At 45.1% G+C, this 18,226-nt stretch overlaps 1 protein-coding gene across 1 annotated transcript; it reads left to right on the plus strand.

The window, feature by feature from the left end:
• Positions 1–4,452: 4,452 nt before the first annotated feature.
• Positions 4,453–13,759, plus strand: G6PC1 (glucose-6-phosphatase catalytic subunit 1). Its single transcript, XM_068529768.1, has 5 exons — positions 4,453–4,777; positions 6,676–6,785; positions 9,656–9,761; positions 10,395–10,510; positions 12,095–13,759. Exons 1-5 carry the CDS (start codon positions 4,548–4,550, stop codon positions 12,604–12,606), a joined length of 1,074 nt encoding a protein of 357 aa, XP_068385869.1. The 5' UTR covers positions 4,453–4,547; the 3' UTR covers positions 12,607–13,759.
• The last annotated feature ends 4,467 nt before the right edge of the window (positions 13,760–18,226 follow it).

Consider the following 18,226-nt stretch of genomic DNA (forward strand, 5'->3'; position numbering starts at 1 on the left):
AATGGCTTGGATGATTCATTTGATTTTAGTAGAAGGCAGACCCTGGGGTGACAAGAGGAAGGTAATGAGCCAAGAATTCTTAACGGTTTACAATGAAGCAAATGCCCTGCAGCATTTTTCTGAGGACAAAATGTCCAGCGCAGGCTTCCCTGGTGGTGCAGTGGTTAAGAATCTGCCTGCCAATGCAGGAGACGCGGGTTCGAGCCCTGATCCGGGAAGATCCCACATGCCACGGGCAACAAAGCCCGTGCACCACAACTACTGAGCCTGCGCTCTAGAGCGTGTGAGCCACAACTACTGAGGCCGCGTGCCGCAACTACTGAAGGCTGTGCGCCTAGAGCCAGTGCTCTGCAACAAAAGAAGTCACCTCAATGAGAAGCCTGCGTACAGCAACCAAGAGTAGCCCCTGCTCGCCACAACTAGAGAAAGCCCGCGTGCAGCAATGAAGACCCAACGCAGCCAAAAATTAATTAATTAATTAATTTAAAAAAAAAATGTCCAGCTCATCTTGAGACATGCACCACGCTCCTTCCACCTGGTCAACAGATGCACAGTTCAAGGTCCTGCAGCTGAACTTTCCCACCACGCTGGAGATAAATCAGCCATTTTCACTGGCTAACAATGATTAATCCACCTCTCCCTCCACCTATTTTTACCAACATGTTTTTGTAAAAAATGATCTGGGTCACTCACGTCAAAGGTGACAGCAGTTGATCCAGCCAATTTCTGTCTACCCCTAAACACCACCTCCCCACCCCACCAATGATCACTTCGTAGGGAAAAAAAAGCACCTGAAAATAAATTTTTCAAAAAATAAAACTATACATCTTGCAGTTCAGCCTGTCACCCTTGAGAGACATCTATGCTGTTACTCAGACAAAGCCTTGGACTGAAGCTGGGTTTGGCCTCCCTGTTACCTTGTGCAGACAAGACTCTTTCTAGTGATCATCACTGAGCAGAAAGGCAGCTCCTCTCTCAATAGAACCCAGAGCCCCAGTCAGAATAGAGGATTTGGCTGTAGATAAAGTCACAATTTCTTTTTGGTAATAAATGTAATTTTTGGATGAGGTGTATCATCAATTACGGCTCCCTCCCTTTTGCTTTCCTGTCAGCAAAGAAGCTTGTCTGATTGAATGAGTCAACCTTGCTCTGGGAAGAAGAAGGTGCCAGATACACTGGAACCAGCTGCACTTAGTTAATGGCAGACCAGACTGTACTTTCTGGAACCTTGCTTTCATGTTCTTCCCAAACCAAGATCCCCAAGCCTCTGAATTTCTGTTTGTGGAGAGAGTGCCCAGCTAATGTGCTTGGTGAAGAGGGACCCATATGATTTTCCATCTTCATTGATTCCTAGACAGCTGTCATTTCCCCAGAGGGCATTAAGAAGTCTTGAGTCATCTACAACTAGGACAAAATAATAGGGAGCTCACTGATATTTGTATAAATGGATTCAGTTTCCATCGAAGGATCCCCCAGTCCACATAGTTAAGTAAATGGCTTCCCTGCCCAACTAGAGAGGGTGTGGAAATCCCTAAGGACAACTGGGATTTAACTTTGAATTCCTCAGAGAGCCTAGCGAGGCGATTTGCTCAAGAAATGTTTGTTGAATTAAACTGGGGAACTTCTTTTTTTGTTAATCTTTTTTTTTTTTTTAATTTTATTTTGGCTGCGCAAACTCTTTGCTGTGATGCGCGGGCTTCTCTAGTTGTGGTGCGTGGCTTCTCTCTACTTGCAGCGCACAGGCTTAGTTGCCCCACAGCATGTGGGATCTTAGTTCCCCCACCAGGGATCGAACCTGCATCCCCTGCTTTGGAAGGCGGATTCTTAACCACTGGACCACCAGGGAAGTCCCTGGAGAACTTCTTGAAAGGAAAGATGCCAGGAGTTGGAGGGAGATGATGGAATCCCCCTTCCGGAGATAGATTTTTTTTTTTTTTTTTTTTTGGCTGCATTGGGTCTTTGTTGCCGCCCGTGGGTTTTCTCTAGTTGCGGCGAGCGGGTGTTCGCTGTGGTGTGCAGGCTTCTCATTGTGGTGGCTTCTCTTGTTGCGGAGCACAGGCTCTAGGCGCTCAGCCTTCAGTAGTTGTGGTGCGCAGGCTCTAGAGCGCAGGCTCAGTAGTTGTGGTGCACGGGCTTAGTTGCTCCGCGGCATGTGGGATCTTCCCAGACCAGGGCTCAAACCCATGTCCCCTGCATTGGCAGGCAGATTCTTAACCACTGCGTCACCAGGGAAGTCCTGGAGATAGTTCTTTAAATGAGAGATTTCTCAACAAAACCTCCAGCAACTCAAATGCTTCTTCCCCTGTATTTGCCACAAATACCCATAAGTCCTCTGAGGACTTGAGAGCTCTACAATTTCTCTCTTCAGTCAGCTTTCTAGTAGGCTCAAGTCCTTTGGGGCCTCACCTCTTTCCACACGTGATAAAATTTTGCTGGAGGCAGCAGGAAGGGGGTGGAAGTTAGAAAGGTAGGGACTGGCAAATAGTCTCATGATGTATGCAGTTGCCCTGATGAAGAGAGCCCCCCTGCCTGGCGGGCAGCCTGCCAGAGGGACTCCCCCACTGCCCAGTGTGCCCAGAATGGGATATCAGCTCCATCTGGACTCCTTATCGACACGAGCATGCTCCCTGAGTTTCCTCCAGAAGACAGGGTTTTCCCCTGGCTCCCTATATGCTGAGCACGTGATGGCACCCCGCCCAACTCAGACACGCTGGCTCCTAGCAGCCCAGGGGAGACCCAGACAGTGGCCTTTGAATATTTTGTCAGAGCATCTGGCCTATTTGCCCTTAACTCACCTCAGACCATAGAAACTTCAGTCCCCAGGGATCACACAGGAGTTACTCAATACGTTCTAGGAAGGCTTATCTGGATAGAGGGAAGGGGTCACCTCTTCTGCGGGGCCCACTACCTGTGGCCAGGCAGTCTCGACGATACAGAACACCCTCCCCCTCAACACTACGAGTACACGTGTCCTTTGCAGCCCACCAGGCCACCACCACCATCATCCCTGCTCTCCAGGTAAGGCATGGCAGGAGAGGATTGCTTGGACCAGCAGAGACAATGTGGTCAAGGGCAGTTGGATTCTGCTTGAGCTGGGGAGGAGTCCAGTGGGGGAGGTGGGGATGAGACTCCAGATCATACCTCCTGGATGAGGTTTTAATCATTTCCAGCATGGAATGTGGTCAACCTTTGTTACAAACTCATTTGCTCTGGATTTCTTTTTCCTGTCCCCAGACTACCCCTTACAAAGCAATCATGGACTTCCTAATGGGGAATTCGTGTGGGTTTTAACAAGTTTTATTCCCACTGGCTCTTATTCTTGAAAATGCATCAGTCTGTCACCTGAGTCAGCCCCTGCTCCCTTCACAGTCCTAGGTCATCCGAGTGTGGGGTTTTGGTCTCTAGGCTACTGCAGGATGGTTTCTGTTTGTAGGGGTGAGCAGGCAGCATTTCTTCTCATAACTTGGTGTTTGTTACTTTATTCCTTGTCTACATCCATGGTTATAATAACATTGTATTTACTTCCTGGTGATTATTTGTACATATTGATATATCTGTATCTGTATCTGTATCTATGTCTATATCTATATCTATATCTAATCTCCAGGTACAAATGAAAGAAAGCTCAAAATACAAAGCCCTTTCCAGAGTCCCCAGTCCCCAGTTTGCTGGTGTTTTTATTTAGAACCACATATTCATCATATTGTTTTTGCATGAACATGCATTCACTCTGTTGCTTAAACTTATGTGTTAAAACCCCAAAGGGGGAATTCCCTGGCTGTCCAGTGGTTAGCGCTCTGCGCTGCCACAGCAGGAGGCACAGGTTCGACCCCTGGTCGGGGAACTAAGATCCCACAAGCCACGTGGCTCTGCCAAAAAAAACAACAAAAAAAAATTAATCAGTGCATTCAAAGATGATTATTTTCTGGCCCTAAGAGATACAGAGCCAATACTGTGAAGAGGGTTTGATCTCGCAAATCAGAGGCATTTCCTAGACCCTAATGCAGTTAAGAAATGCCCAGCAACATGACAGTTCCCAGTACAATAGAACTTACTATATTTTAAAATTAATAATTTAAAAGTTGAATAGCTAGAGCACCAAGACTTTTCTTTGTTCCAAAATAAGTGCAGTTGCAGACTTAGGAAATCAGGCATCTTTGCAAGAACCATGGCAGATTTAGACTCTGTCCTGTGTCTCTGGCCGCGTTTCGGAGCCAGGAGGGCAGCCCCTTGCACTGTCAAGCAACAATGCCAAAGTTAATAATTGGCTGTGCCAGCCCATGGACGATCAGGCTGTTTTTGTGTGCCTGTTTTTCTATTTTACGTAAATCATGCTGAACATGTTTGCATCAACCTACTGGTGATGCACCTTTGATCAATAGATTTTAGACAAAAGCGGTTTTTGAGTCCAAAGATCAGGGTTGGGTTGACCTGCAGGCTGGATACAGAGTGTATAAAACAGAGGCAAGGCACAGGCTGATAGCAGAGCAATCACCACCAAGTCTGAAATAACTGCAAGGGCACAGCCAAAGGCTTCCTGAGTGAGGATGGAGGAGGGAATGAATGCTCTGCATGACTTTGGGATCCAGTCAACGCGCTACCTCCAGGTGAATTACCAGAACTCCCAGGATTGGTTCATCTTGGTGTCCGTGATTGCAGACCTCAGGAATGCCTTTTACGTCCTCTTCCCCATCTGGTTCCATCTTCGAGAAGCTGTGGGCATCAAACTCCTCTGGGTAGCTGTGATTGGAGACTGGCTCAACCTCGTCTTTAAGTGGTGAGTAAGAGCCAGACAAAGAGGAGCTCGACAAGGAAAGAGGCTGGCATTCTCTCTGGAAATGTCTGTCCATCAGAAGTTGCCTTCTCCATGTTATTCAAGAAGCCACAGGTTACTCCCCTCCTGACTTTGGTCCTCTACAGAATGAGGGAAGACAGAGAAAACCCTGTCAGTGAGCTGAAGATACAGGAAAGGCTATTTCATATGGATGGAAAGCCAGCTGGACCTTGTGAATTATAGGCTATAAGCAAAGAAACACCGTGTTATTACTTTGAAACAGCACAGGTGACATAAAGATAGATGTACGAAGGAAGAAAAATGAGGTATGAAGAAAGGAAACACATAGGCAATTTCAAAACTTGTTGTGTGGGGTCATGAGAAGTAATCCAGGGAACTCTCTTGTTCAACCACCTACCAGCTGTATGTCCTGGACAACTTGCAGCAACTCTCTGAGTTTCTGTTTTATAATCTGTAAACTTAGATGATCTCTGGGACCTTATTAGTACAGTTATTAACATTTATTGAACATGTAGTATGTGCCAGGCCATGTGCTAAACACTTTAAGGCACTGAGTTAAACGACTAGAAAAACACAGGTGGTGTCGGAGGCAGGATTGAAGCCCAGGCAGGCTGGTTTCAGAGGCAAGGCTCTTACGAACTATGTTATATCCAGTGTTGGTAATCTGACTCTTGGGGGTAAAAGGCCCTGATTTTAGTATTTGCCAGTTTCTACTGTGTATATTATCCCACTTTCAAGCTACCGTTGGGTCCAGCTTGCAAAAATCCTGAATATTTTACATTTGTTAGCCAGTACCGGATGGCTCTTAACACATTACTTGTTTGGCCTCTATTGCCTCGTCTAGAAACTGAAGAGGTTGGACCAGCTGCCCTCTAAGATCTTTACCATCCCTAAAATTATCTTTGTTCACTGGCAGGTGATTCTTAAGATCTCTTCTAGCTCTAATTTTCTTTGGCCATAAACAAGAAAAGTCCTTTAGGGTAGGAAAGAACATCGTTATTGGGCTCAGAAGCCCAAGGCGTATTGATGGGATTCTGAAATTCCTGTTGAAAAATCGACTTTGTCTGTAACTTCTGGTATTCAATAGCATAACTCTAAAAAATAAAAAGATAAAATGTTATTCCAAACATCTAATTTCATGTAAAGAACCATGGATTTTCTCTGAGTTGGTAGAGGTCAGAGTTAGTGGCTAATTTTAGTGAGAAATCACTCTTCCTCCACTGCAGGGCAAAGGAGGCATCCTGACCAACCCTTCACACCTGTTTCCACAATGAAAAACATGCTTTGAAAGGGAAAGCGGTTTGTCTGAGATATTCTGTTTCCAAGCTGAGAGGATACAGAACAAGCCCCTGAAGCTATGTATGTCCTTACAGAGAGTGATTCTGATGGAAACAGAGACCACATCTCCTGGTGGGGCTTGTCCTTAGGGCTGGGGCTCATTCTCTGGTGTCCGGAAGAAACCCAAGACTCTGGAGGCCAGCAGAAAGAGAACCCGTAGAATATGCAAGCCCAAGTTGCAAACTGTAGTTCCTATGCATCCTGCCAAGACAAATTCTTCTTGGGGTTTAAAAAAAAAAAGTCACATAGTTGCCATTAATACGGCTTTGAGGATATTGGATTTATTTATTTATGTTTGAATAAATAATACCTTCAAATAGTGCAAAATTCAGAAGTTATATATAGTGGATGCACCATGAAAGTCTCCCTCCTTTGCCCCTTTCCAGCCGTCCAGTTCCCCTTCTTGGAGGTGCCCGTGATACCAGTGTTCTGTGTAGGATCACATGGGTCCTCTCCTTGTGCTACTCTCTCCTCTCAAAGGTGTGGCGTTGGGACAAAGTGTTCCTTCAGTAACTCCAGATATCGGTTCTGCTTTTTCACAGGATTCTCTTTGGACAGCGCCCATACTGGTGGGTCCTGGACACCGACTACTACAGCAACACCTCCGTGCCGCTGATAAAGCAGTTCCCGGTCACCTGTGAGACCGGCCCAGGTGAGAGTCGCAGCCCTTGTCCAGACAGAAACTGGGTGGACCTTGCTCACGGTGGACACCTGGTAACAATGTTCTGGATGAAGCTGTCTTTGAGGGGGACATGAGCAGGCCACTCTTGCAAGCTTTGGTCATGGTCTTGGATTTGGTACAAGTCCATTTATTTTATTTTATTTTATTTATTTATTTTTGGCTGTGTTGGGTCTTTGTTGCTGCGCACAGGCTTTCTCTAGTTGCGGGGAGCAGGAGCTACTCTTTGTTGCGGTGCGTGGGCTTCTCATTGCGGTGGCTTCTCTTGTTGCGGAGCACGGGCTCTAGGCGCGCGGGCTCAGTAGTTGTGGCTCGCGGGCTCTAGAGCACAGGCTTAGTAGTTGTGGCGCATGGGCTTAGTTGCCCCGCGGCATGTGGGATCTTCCCGGACCAGGGCTCGAACCCATGTCCCCTGCATTGGCAGGCGGATTCTTAACCACTGCACCACCAAGGAAGTCCAGTACAACTCCATTTGAATTCAGTTAAGCAAGGCCTTCCCAAATAGTCCATGACTGCCACTTTGGAAATCTGCCTAATGTTTCCAGAACCGAAATTGCTAGTCCAGAAAGGCAAGGGCTCCCTCACAGGCAAAGGGCTCAGGAGAGTAACTGCGCTGTGGCCCTTTGTCCAGGGAAGGGAACATGGTAGAGGCCTGGGCCCCGGGCTGTCCTTCCCAGAGGCCTGGCCCGGGAGATGTGGCCTCCCGAGCTGACTGTCCAATCCCACACCCTGTCTGTATTTTACTAGGTACACACAGACAGGCGTTTTTCAGCCACATGATAGATTTCATTTTTCAGTAAGGAAAGGAATACTCAACCCCATTGCTCACCCGTAGGTCTCAGTGTTAGTGTCCCTTCCTCAAAGACCCTATCACTGACCCCCAGACTAGGGCATGGCCCTTAGTTATTTGTTATCACAAATCCTTGATTCACTTCAGAGCATATCCATTCATTCAAATGTTATTTATTGGGCTTCCCTGGTGGCGCAGTGGTTGAGAATCTGCCTGCCAATGCAGGGGACACAGGTTTGAGCCCTGGTCTGGGAAGATCCCACATGCCGCGGAGCAACTAGGCCCGTGAGCCATGATTACTGAGCCTGCGCGTCTGGAGCCTGTGCTCCACGACAAGAGAGGCCGCGATAGTGAGAGGCCCATGCACCGTGACGAAGAGTGGCCCCCACTTGCCACAACTAGAGAAAGCCCTCGCACAGAAACGAAGACCCAACACAGCCATAAATAAATAAATAAATAATTTTTTTAAAAAAATGTTATTTATCTAGCACCTGCGCCAAACACTGTTCTAGGTACTCAAAATGCCTCAGTGAATAAAACAGACAAAGATCCCTACCCGTGGGAATTCCCTGGTGGTCCAGTGGTTAGGACTCGGTCCCTTCACTGTGGTGGCCTGGGTTCAACTCCTGGTCAGGGAACTAAGATCCTGCAAGCCATGCAGCGTGGCAAAAAAAAAAGGTCCCCCTCTTGTGGAGCTTAAATTTGAATGGGGTGTGTGTGTGTTATTTAAAAAAATCATAATACACAAGTAAAATATTTAGGATATTAGAGGAAGAAGAAGGAGGAGGAGGAAGAAAGAAAGGCAAGGCTTTACCTATGCGGTTCCCTGGAAAGCAGACTCAGATGGAGATCAGCATGCAGGAGGTAAGCTACTCTGGGGAGCAGCATTCACAGAAGAAAGGGACAGAAGCCACCTGGGCAGAAGAAACCTAGTTGCGATTCAGTCTCAGCCAACCCCATAGGAGCTCTGAATTGATTCAAGGAGACCAGGCCCTTATACCCCAATAGAGACCAGTGATTGGGTGCAGGCTCCCCCCAGGGAGAGGGTAGCTGTGATCAAGACAGCTCTTTTCAGCCCAGAGCAAGACTTCCAGGGAAGTCTGAGAGCTGAGGGCCGTCTGCAACCACACTCTCAACAAGAGAAATGGGAAATAAACTCTTCAGTCCAGAAGGGGATCTGAGTGGCACATCTCAGGACCCTCCGTCTTTCAGGGAAGAGGAATCAGGAATAGGAATTGAATGCAGTATTAAATAAGGTGGTCAGGGTAGGAGTCATTGAGAAGATGAGATCTGAGCAAAAGCTTGAAAGAGGCAAGGGAATTAGCCAGTAAATTTCTGAAGGAAGAGGTGTCTGGTTAGAAAGGCCAACATCACAGGGACACTGAAGTGGGAGTGTGTTTAAAGGAGAGCCATGAGGCCAGCATGGCTGGAGCAGACTGAGCAAAGAGAGTGGAAGAGAGGTAATGGAAGGCAAATCTGTTTGTGATTGTATACCCAGCATGCTGATTCTTTGTGTAATCTCTAGATTGTATATAACCACAAGAGCTATGACCTTCTCTGACTTTGCTCACCACTGTACTCCCAAAGCCTAGCATGGTGCTGGGCACGTAGTAGGAGCTCAATAAATATTTGTTAAATAAATGACTACATGGATAAATGAATGGATGGCAGGATGGGTAGATGGATGAAAGGATGGATGGGTGGATGGATAATTGGATGGGTGGATGGATGGAAAGATAGGTTTCAGTCTTTTCCATCAGTAGTTGCTCAGCAGTTAGTTGTGATTTTGGTATGCTCATGAGAGGAGGTGAGCCCAGGGTCCTTCTACTTCACCATCTTGTAGCTTTTCCATTATATTTCCTGAATGGCAAGATAGATGGATGGATGGATAGATGGATGAATGGATGGATGGAAAGATGGATGGATGGAAGGATGGACAGATGGATGGATGGATAGATGGATGGTTGGATGGATAGATGATGCCCCCTAGCAATCTCCCAGATGGAGACTTTTAACCTTTGGTTCATTCTTTCATCTCTTTCCTATCCTTTAGGGAGTCCCTCTGGCCATGCCATGGGTACGGCAGGTGTATACTATGTGATGGTCACATCCACCCTCTCTATCTTTCGGGGAAAGAAAAAGCCAACCTACGGATTTCGGTAAGAACTCAGCTCTGGGTTGTGGGTGGTGGAGAGCAGGAGGTGGCTCTCTGTAGCTGACACACCACTTGCTCTTCTTCACATGCTCCCAGCCCACCCCATGCCTTAGGTTGGTACTGATAAGAGTTGTGGCATTTCTGCTGAGAGTGAATATTAGAGTCACAGAATGTTAGGGCTGGAAGGGACCCACTTAATGAATGTTGTGAGTGGGCAACACCTAATTTTAGAGATCAGTAAAAAAGGCCTAACATAGCAGAGGGGTTTCTCGAGATCAGCTAGTGAGCTAGAAACAGGCTTTAAACAAAAACCCATTTCTGTACCAACAATTGAGACGCCCCGTCCAGGTTAAAATAAACAAAGAAGCAGAAGACATTCCTTCTATGGGGAATTCTGGATATGCAGACACTGTGCAAATCCTTAATTATGAAACATAAAATAGGGAGGTTAAAGTTCACATACACAGGGGTTCACCACTTGCCATGGTTATCTTTGAATTTTGAGTACAGTCTTCAATTTACAAAAATTCCACTGATGAAACCTGAGTTTGCCAGGCTCCAACATTCCTGCTGAGGCTGTTCTCTTTGCTGAAGGATCTATATCTGGGTTCTCTTATGGCTGCTTCTTCCATTGCAGGTGCTTGAACATCATTTTGTGGTTGGGATTCTGGGCAGTGCAGCTGAATGTCTGTCTTTCACGAATCTACCTTGCTGCTCATTTTCCCCATCAAGTTGTTGCTGGAGTCTTGTCAGGTACCAGCTGCTCTGGCTCCCTCCCTCCATCTCCCCACCTATACCATTCCTCCCTCATCAGGACAAAATCCCAGCATTCCTGCCATGTTCTGTGTATAATCAATGCTATTAGCATTTCAGTGGGTTGAAAGTCAAGGGTGGGCGATTTGAAATGACTCATTTCTATAGGAGTGCCCAGATGTACACAATTAAGTATGTTCCAGAAACATGGCAATACAGAAAATTAACTTACCCAGTTGAATTCGCTTGAAATCTCCAAGATATTTACATTCTTTATTTCTTACTGGTCTTCAGTTGGAAGTGGCCCCTAGTTTAGTCTTAAGAAAAGCTACCAAATTTAACAAATTAACACCATGTCCTTGGAAAACTCTTTATTTAAATGAATTCATTTGCAAACCTAACAGATACCCACAGCTGGTCTTTATTATAGGTTCTGAATTTTGAATATTTTGTTTTCTTGGATCCAGTTAATAAGGGGCAGAAAAGACTTTGGTTAAGTGTAAGAAAGAATTTCTTGACTTTGTGGGAAGCACTAGAATATAAGACCTTAAGGAAAATGTAGAATTTTTCCCCTGGAGACCTGAAAAAGCAGAGCAGGGCAGCATTCACAGAAGCATGTTGAGAACAAGGGAAATAATGGCTTCATGGCAACCACAAAATTAACACAGCATTTAGCACGGGGTTCCATGTTTGAGAAAGAGCCTGGAAGTTCATGTTACATGAATGACCCGGGAATGTTTAAGTTAGAGAGGAGAATAACTATCTTTCTTTATTTTATTTTTTGAGTTCCCAATCTGTCTTAGTCTCTTCTTTTTTTCCCCCAGTTTATTATTTTTTTAATTGAAGTATAGTTGATTTACAATATCATGTTAGTTTCAGGTGTACAGCACAGTAATTCAGATATATATACAGGTATATATACCTATACATATACACATGCACTATATATATTCATTTTCAGATTCTTTTCCCTTATAGGTTATTATAAAATATTGAGTATAGTTCCCTGTGCTATAGAGTAGGTCCTTGTTGGTTATCTATTTTATATAGTGTGTACATGTTAATCCCAACCTTCTAATTTATCCCTCACCGCTGAGAATAAGTATCTTTAAATGTGCTGACAGAGGCTCTAGATTTACCACTTACTAACGCCTGCAGAAAAAACTGAGACCAATAGACATCATTAGAAGGAGAGAGGTTTTATTTAGCTCAACACAAGGAAGAACTGTCTAATGATCAAATCCATGCAAAGATGAAATGGGCTCCCTGAGTGGGAGTGAGCTCTCCATCCCTGAGGGTATTCAAGTAGAGACAGGAGGACCACAAACACACACACACACACACACACACACACACGAAACTTGCATGTGGAGGGAGGAAGTATGCGACATGACTCTTCCATCTGAAAGAATCTGTGGCTGAGGACAGGCTGTAATGACATATGGGAAGAAACCAAACGACCCTCTAATCTGGCATCTGTGATTTAACTCCATAATGGTGGGGTGGATGGCATGTCACCCATTGCTCCAAACTGAAGGGCCAGCATCTTCCCCAGTTCTCACGGTCATTCTTTCTTCCGCTCAGGCATTGCGGTTGCTGAGACTTTCCGCCACATCCGGAGCATCTACAACGCCAGTCTCAAGAAATATTTTCTCATTACCTTCTTCCTGTTCAGTTTTGCCATTGGATTTTACCTGCTGCTAAAGGGGCTGGGGGTCGACCTCCTGTGGACCCTAGAGAAAGCCAAGCGAAGGTGTGAGCGGCCAGAATGGGTCCACATTGACACTACGCCCTTTGCCAGCCTCCTCAAGAACCTGGGGACACTCTTTGGCCTGGGTCTGGCTCTCAACTCCAGCATGTACAGGGAGAGCTGCAAAGGCAAGCTTAGCAAGTGGTTCCCGTTCCGCCTCAGCTGCATTGTGGTCTCCCTCGTCCTCCTGCATCTCTTTGACTCTTTGAAACCCCCATCCCAAATCGAGCTGATCTTCTATGTCCTGTCCTTCTGCAAGAGTGCGGCAGTGCCCCTGGTGTCTGTCAGTCTCATCCCCTACTGCCTGGCCCAGGTCCTGGGCCAGCCGAACAAGAAGACTTTGTAAGGGGATGTGGAGTCTTCAGAATTTACAAGTCGATGACTGCACCAAGGATTGAAGGTGGCTAGGGCCTTCTGCCAGCCCATTGTGAGGCCAGAGATACTATAGAGTCAGCTCAGGCGACACCCCCTTCCCCCTTTGCAATTCTAATTGCATTGGGTGATGTGTTTTTGAAAAGCTAATAAGGCTATTTGAGAAAGCCTTATTGGAGCTGGGTTGTTCTGGATTTTTTTCCACAAAGATATACTTACTCTTTTGTCCAATATACAAAAGCAAGACTTCTTGGGAGGGCCAGCTCATAACGCCAGGCTGGGGATCACACTGAATTTTCCACTCATGCTCATCCTTACCCAGAAAAGGAGAAAGTAGCAGTGGATTTGATAGGGAAAGAAGGATTGATTAAGGAGGATTTTTAAATATCTTGCATATCATGCAAATTGTATGTCAAACAATATCTTAATGGCTTTGATTATATACGAATCTTTAGGTAAAGGGCTCTCAACGGTGGGGGACCAACTTAAAGTACAATGACTAGGTCCTTAGTGGAGTAATTCTGCTTCTTGTATTTTTCTATTATATATCCATGGTCATTGTATTTACTGGGATTTCTGAATGGCTGCAGTGATCTGGATATTGTACTAAGTCAGAATATTCAGGCAAAGTCAGCTTCTCCTCCATAACATTCGATATTTCTTCTTATTAGCCCAGCTCTGCTTTCCCCAGAATTTTCCACTGATTCCACACCCACCCTGCTGGATCCTCAGATGCCTAAAAGTGACTCTATAGTGGTGCTTTTGTATGTTTCAGTTAAGCTCTGAAATCTTGGGCAAAATGGCAAGGAGAGGGCCAGGATTTCTCTCTCCAGAAGGTCACTCCAATGTTACTTTTGATTCCTGGAGGTAAATATGACTCCTTTCTCTATCCCAAGCCAATCAAGAGTGCATTCTTGGAGGAAAAGCCAACTCCTCCTCTTTGCCTATTCTCTAGTCTCAACTGATTTGCAGAATATGTCCTTTAAAAAAAATGTTGAAACCTATTTATTTGAGAGTCCTTGTTTTTTCTACTAATTATATAGCTTACCATATAGTATCATTCACACCAACCATCCTGGTCATAACATCTTTGCAAAGAAAAATATATATGTGCAGTATTTTATTAAAACAACATTTTACTTAAGAATGAAGTCTTGTTGATTACTATATTTTAGAGGCAATGTGTTCTGAAGTTTCTAATTCTGGCTTAGCTAAATTTCTAGCTCTTTCTCTATTTCACTAAACAAATAATTTGGTTTCTATATACTTATGTTTTCTTTTTGCAGAAGGAAGGTGTTTTGTCTTCTGTTGCCCAGGAGTCCCAGTAGGGCTGCGGAGACTTATAAAGTGTCTACAGGGGCACAGGTAGAGTCGAGCATATCAACATAGTCACGATATCGTATTCTAGTTGGCCAAGGCTGAACATTATTTACCAGACCAGAGTGCAGCATGAGTTGCTCTATGAAATCAAACTGTTACCGAGTCCAAGCTTGCTCTGCTTGCTGCACGACAGGCCAATTAATCGGGAGACAAGGTGCTGAGGCAAGGAATACGAGTTTATTCGGAAAGCTGGCAGACAGAGAAGATGACAGACTAATGTCTCCAAAAAAACCATCTTATCAGGGTTTGGATGCCAGTTTCTTTTATAGAACAGAGGAGGAGGAGATGAGGAAGTAACGTAAAAAGGCCATAAGGTTTGCGAATGTCCCTTGGAATGGCCAGCCTTGGGGAGGGGACGTGTTAATTTCTTCTTTCTTGCTGTCATCCACAGGTGGACAGGGTCAGGATGTTTCCCTGAACAAAGGCACTTTGGTTTAACATTCAAGCAGAGGGGACACGGCTCCCTAAGGCAGGCCACTGTGTATAGACAGTAACCTTTTAATGAACAAAAGCAACCGGAAGCAAAGGTTAAAATAAAAGAAACAGATCCAACGTGGAGTCAGGATTGGCTCTCTCCTGTTACAAAACTGCACCTTGAGGGCAGACAGGCAAGATCATTACCAAACTAAGCAATCAGGGAATGTAAGTCATAGCAGCAGAACAAGACTGAGCAGGGAATTCCCTGGAGGTCCAGTGGTTAGGACTCTGCGCTTCCACCTCAAGGGGCACAGGTTCAATCCCTGGTCCTGGCCAAAAAAAAACTGAGCAGACTGTGGAATCCAGTAACCCAGTGTCAGCAAGGTTTTGGGTTATAGTTAAAGAAAATCTGAACAGGGCAAGTGATAGCACCGAGGGTTGCTCAAGGGAGCTACTGAAAGTATTTCTGCAGGATTTATTTCATCCTGGGTGCAGGGTCCCACCTCCAGAATCCTTGACTCATCGGCATATCTCTGGATCTACTGAGAGTGAGTCTGATCATTCGCTTCAGAACTTTGGGATGTGAATCTTTAGGGAAAGTTGAGTCCTCCTATCGAATTTTATTTCTTCAGGGGTGGCACCAGGCCCCTCTGAGACACTAATGGTCTCACCAAGGATGAAGGGAAATGGTCTTGTTCTGTCTGAATTGAACCCCACTGCTTGGGCATGGCCTCCATCCTGGATGATTTATTTGCCCTCAGGGACCAAGTCCAGGTTCCTTGCCATAGGATTCTGGCAGAAAGTAAATAATGTCCCTGCCCCCAAGCAGTTGGTGAGGTTAATAAAGACACATAATAAAAGATGAAATTTGTGCTTAATATATACCAGGCTCTGTTCTAAGTATTTTATTTATTTATACAGTGAACTCCATTAATTCTCCCAAGGTTTCTGTGAGGTGGGTGTTAGAATTTATGTTCACATTACATATGAATAGGCACGGAAGGATTAGGTATCTTGCCCAGAATGGAGGAGCCAGTTTAAGAGCTAGGCAGTCTGACTCCAAGTTCATCCTCTATCCTCTACCCCACAGATGCCAGTAAGACTAATGGCTGCATCAAACCATCCTTCCAATACCAGATACAACTCTTCATTCAGACCACAGAGATTTTGATTTCTTTTTTTTTTTTTTATAAATTTATTTATTTATTTATTTTTGGCTGTGTTGGGTCTTTGTTTCTGTGCGAGGGCTTTCTCTAGTTGCGGCAAGCGGGGGCCACTCTTCATCGCGGTGCGCGGGCCTCTCATTATCGTGGCCTCTCTTGTTGCGGAGCACAGGCTCCAGACGCGCAGGCTCAGTAGTTGTGGCTCACGGGCCCAGTTGCTCCGCGGCATGTGGGATCCTCCCAGACCAGGGCTCGAACCTGTGTCCCCTGCATTGGCAGGCAGATTCTCAACCACTGCGCCACCAGGGAAGCCCGAGATTTTGATTTCTTGTGGCCAAAGGACAAATATCGTTGTTGTTTTTCTTAAATTTTTGGCTGTGTTGGGTCTCCTTGCTGTGTGCAGGCTTTCTCTAGTTGCAGCAAGCAGGGGCTACTCTTTGTTGTGGTGCACGTGCTTCTCATTGCGGTGGCTTCTCTTGTTGTGGCGCACAGGATCTAGGCGTGCGGGCTTCAGTAGTTGTGGCACATGGGCTCGGTAGTTGTGGCTCGTGGGCTCTAGAGTGCAGGCTCAGTAGTTGTGGCACACGGGCTTTGTTGCTCCGCGGCATGTGGGATCTTCCCGGACCAGGGATCGAACCCGTGTTCCCTGCATTGGCAGGCAGATTCTTAACCACTGTGCCACCAGGGAAGTCCCCAAATAATGTATATTAATGCATATATGTGGAATCTAGAAAAATGGTACAGATGAAACTATTTGCAGGGCAGGAATAGAAACACAGACGTAGAGAATGGACATGTGGACACAGTGGGGAAGGGGAGGGTGGGATGAATTGGGAGATTAGGTTTGACATAAATACACTACCATGTGTAAAATAGATAGCTAGTGGGAAACTGCTGTATAGCACAGGGAGCTCAGCTCGGTGCTCTGTGATGACCTAGAGGTGTGGGAAGGGGGCAGGGGAGGGAGGGAGGTCCAAGAGGGGATTCACTTCATCCTACAGCAGAAACTAACACAACACTGTAAAGCAATTATACTCCAATTAAAAAAAAAAACAAAACACAGAGTTATCCTCCCAGCGAGCTAGTATTTGTTTCTAAGTATGAAGATACCGTATTTCAAAGTTAATTTCATAAACTAACTATTGGAACAGGCATGACCATGTTAGATTAACAGCAGTGTCTAAAACAACCTTAGCTATTTCTTTTCTTTCTTTCAAGAAAGAGCTTAAAAGCCATGCTCAGCCTGTCTGGGTCAGACAGTAAGTAACTTATTTCTACAATCGAGATAGCACGAGAAGTTAGAATTACCACAAAGAACTTTTGGTATAGAGCCATATACAGGAGTAGAAAGTAAAGAGACACCATGGAAGATTATTTAGATCAGAGACTCCACAAATACAGGACTGCTACCTTTCACTGGGACAGGCAAAGTCTAGAAATGGACAGCCCTAAGGGCTAAGAATTTGTGACGGGTAAAGCCGAGCAGAGTGTCAGGCCATGATCAATTTGTAATATAGCCAATGTATTAGCACATTTTGAACACAGATCTTTTCCCCAAGTTACAGATGTATGTTTGCTTTAGAAATGACTTGTGAATCCTCAGGATGGAAGTAAGTTTAAGTGACCAATGACCGTTTTAAACCAAGGTCCATGTTATATTATAGCACAATTTGATAGATTGGTCTAGCAGTCTATCCGTTTTAGGGAAATAGGTTTGAGGATCACACACACACACACACACACACACACACACACACACACTATAGAATTGTATTATTGCCCTAGGAAAACAGACCCATTAAGAAAATGCAACTTCTGGGACTTCCCTGGTGGCGCAGTGGTTAAGAATCTGCCTGCCAATGCAGGGGACACAGGTTCGAGCCCTGGTCCAGGACGATCCCACATGCCGTGGAGCAACTAAGCCCGTGTGCCACAACTACTAAGCCTGTGCTCTAGAGCCCATGTGCCACAACTACTGAAGCCCACGCGCCTAGAGCCCGTGCTCTGCAACAAGGGAAGTCACTGTAATGAGAAGTCCATGCACCACAAGGAAGAGTAGCCCCTGCTCCCCGCAACGATAGAAAGCCCCATGCAGCAACGAAGACCCAACGCAGCCATAAATAAATAAATAAATAAATAATTTTATTTTTAAAAAAAGAAAAGGAAATGTAACGTCTGCTGACTGGGCCAATACTGCTTCACTGCAGAGAAACCAAGGGCATAAAATTTTTGTTTTTGCTTTTTTTTAACAAAACTTATAATAGCTTTAAAAATTTACAACAATTTTATTGAGATATAATTCACATACTGTACAATTCACTTATTTAAAGTGAACAGTCCAGGGACTTCCCTGGCAGTACAGTGGTTAAAATTTTGCCTTCCAATTCTGGAGGTGGGGTGCAGGTTCGATCCCTGGTTGGGGAGCTAAGATCCCACATGCCTCAAGGCCAAAGAACCAAAACATAAAACAGGAGCAATATTGTAATAAATTCAATAATGACTTTTAAAAAAATGGTCCACATCAAAAAAAATCTTAAAAAAAAATAAAGTGAACAGTTCAATGGTTTTTAGCATATTCAGAGAATTGTACAACCATTACCACAAATTGATTTTAGAACATTCTTTCTCACTCCG

This window comes from Eschrichtius robustus, chromosome 20 (assembly GCF_028021215.1).
Source record: "Eschrichtius robustus isolate mEscRob2 chromosome 20, mEscRob2.pri, whole genome shotgun sequence".
Classification (NCBI taxonomy): Eukaryota; Metazoa; Chordata; class Mammalia; order Artiodactyla; family Eschrichtiidae; genus Eschrichtius; species Eschrichtius robustus.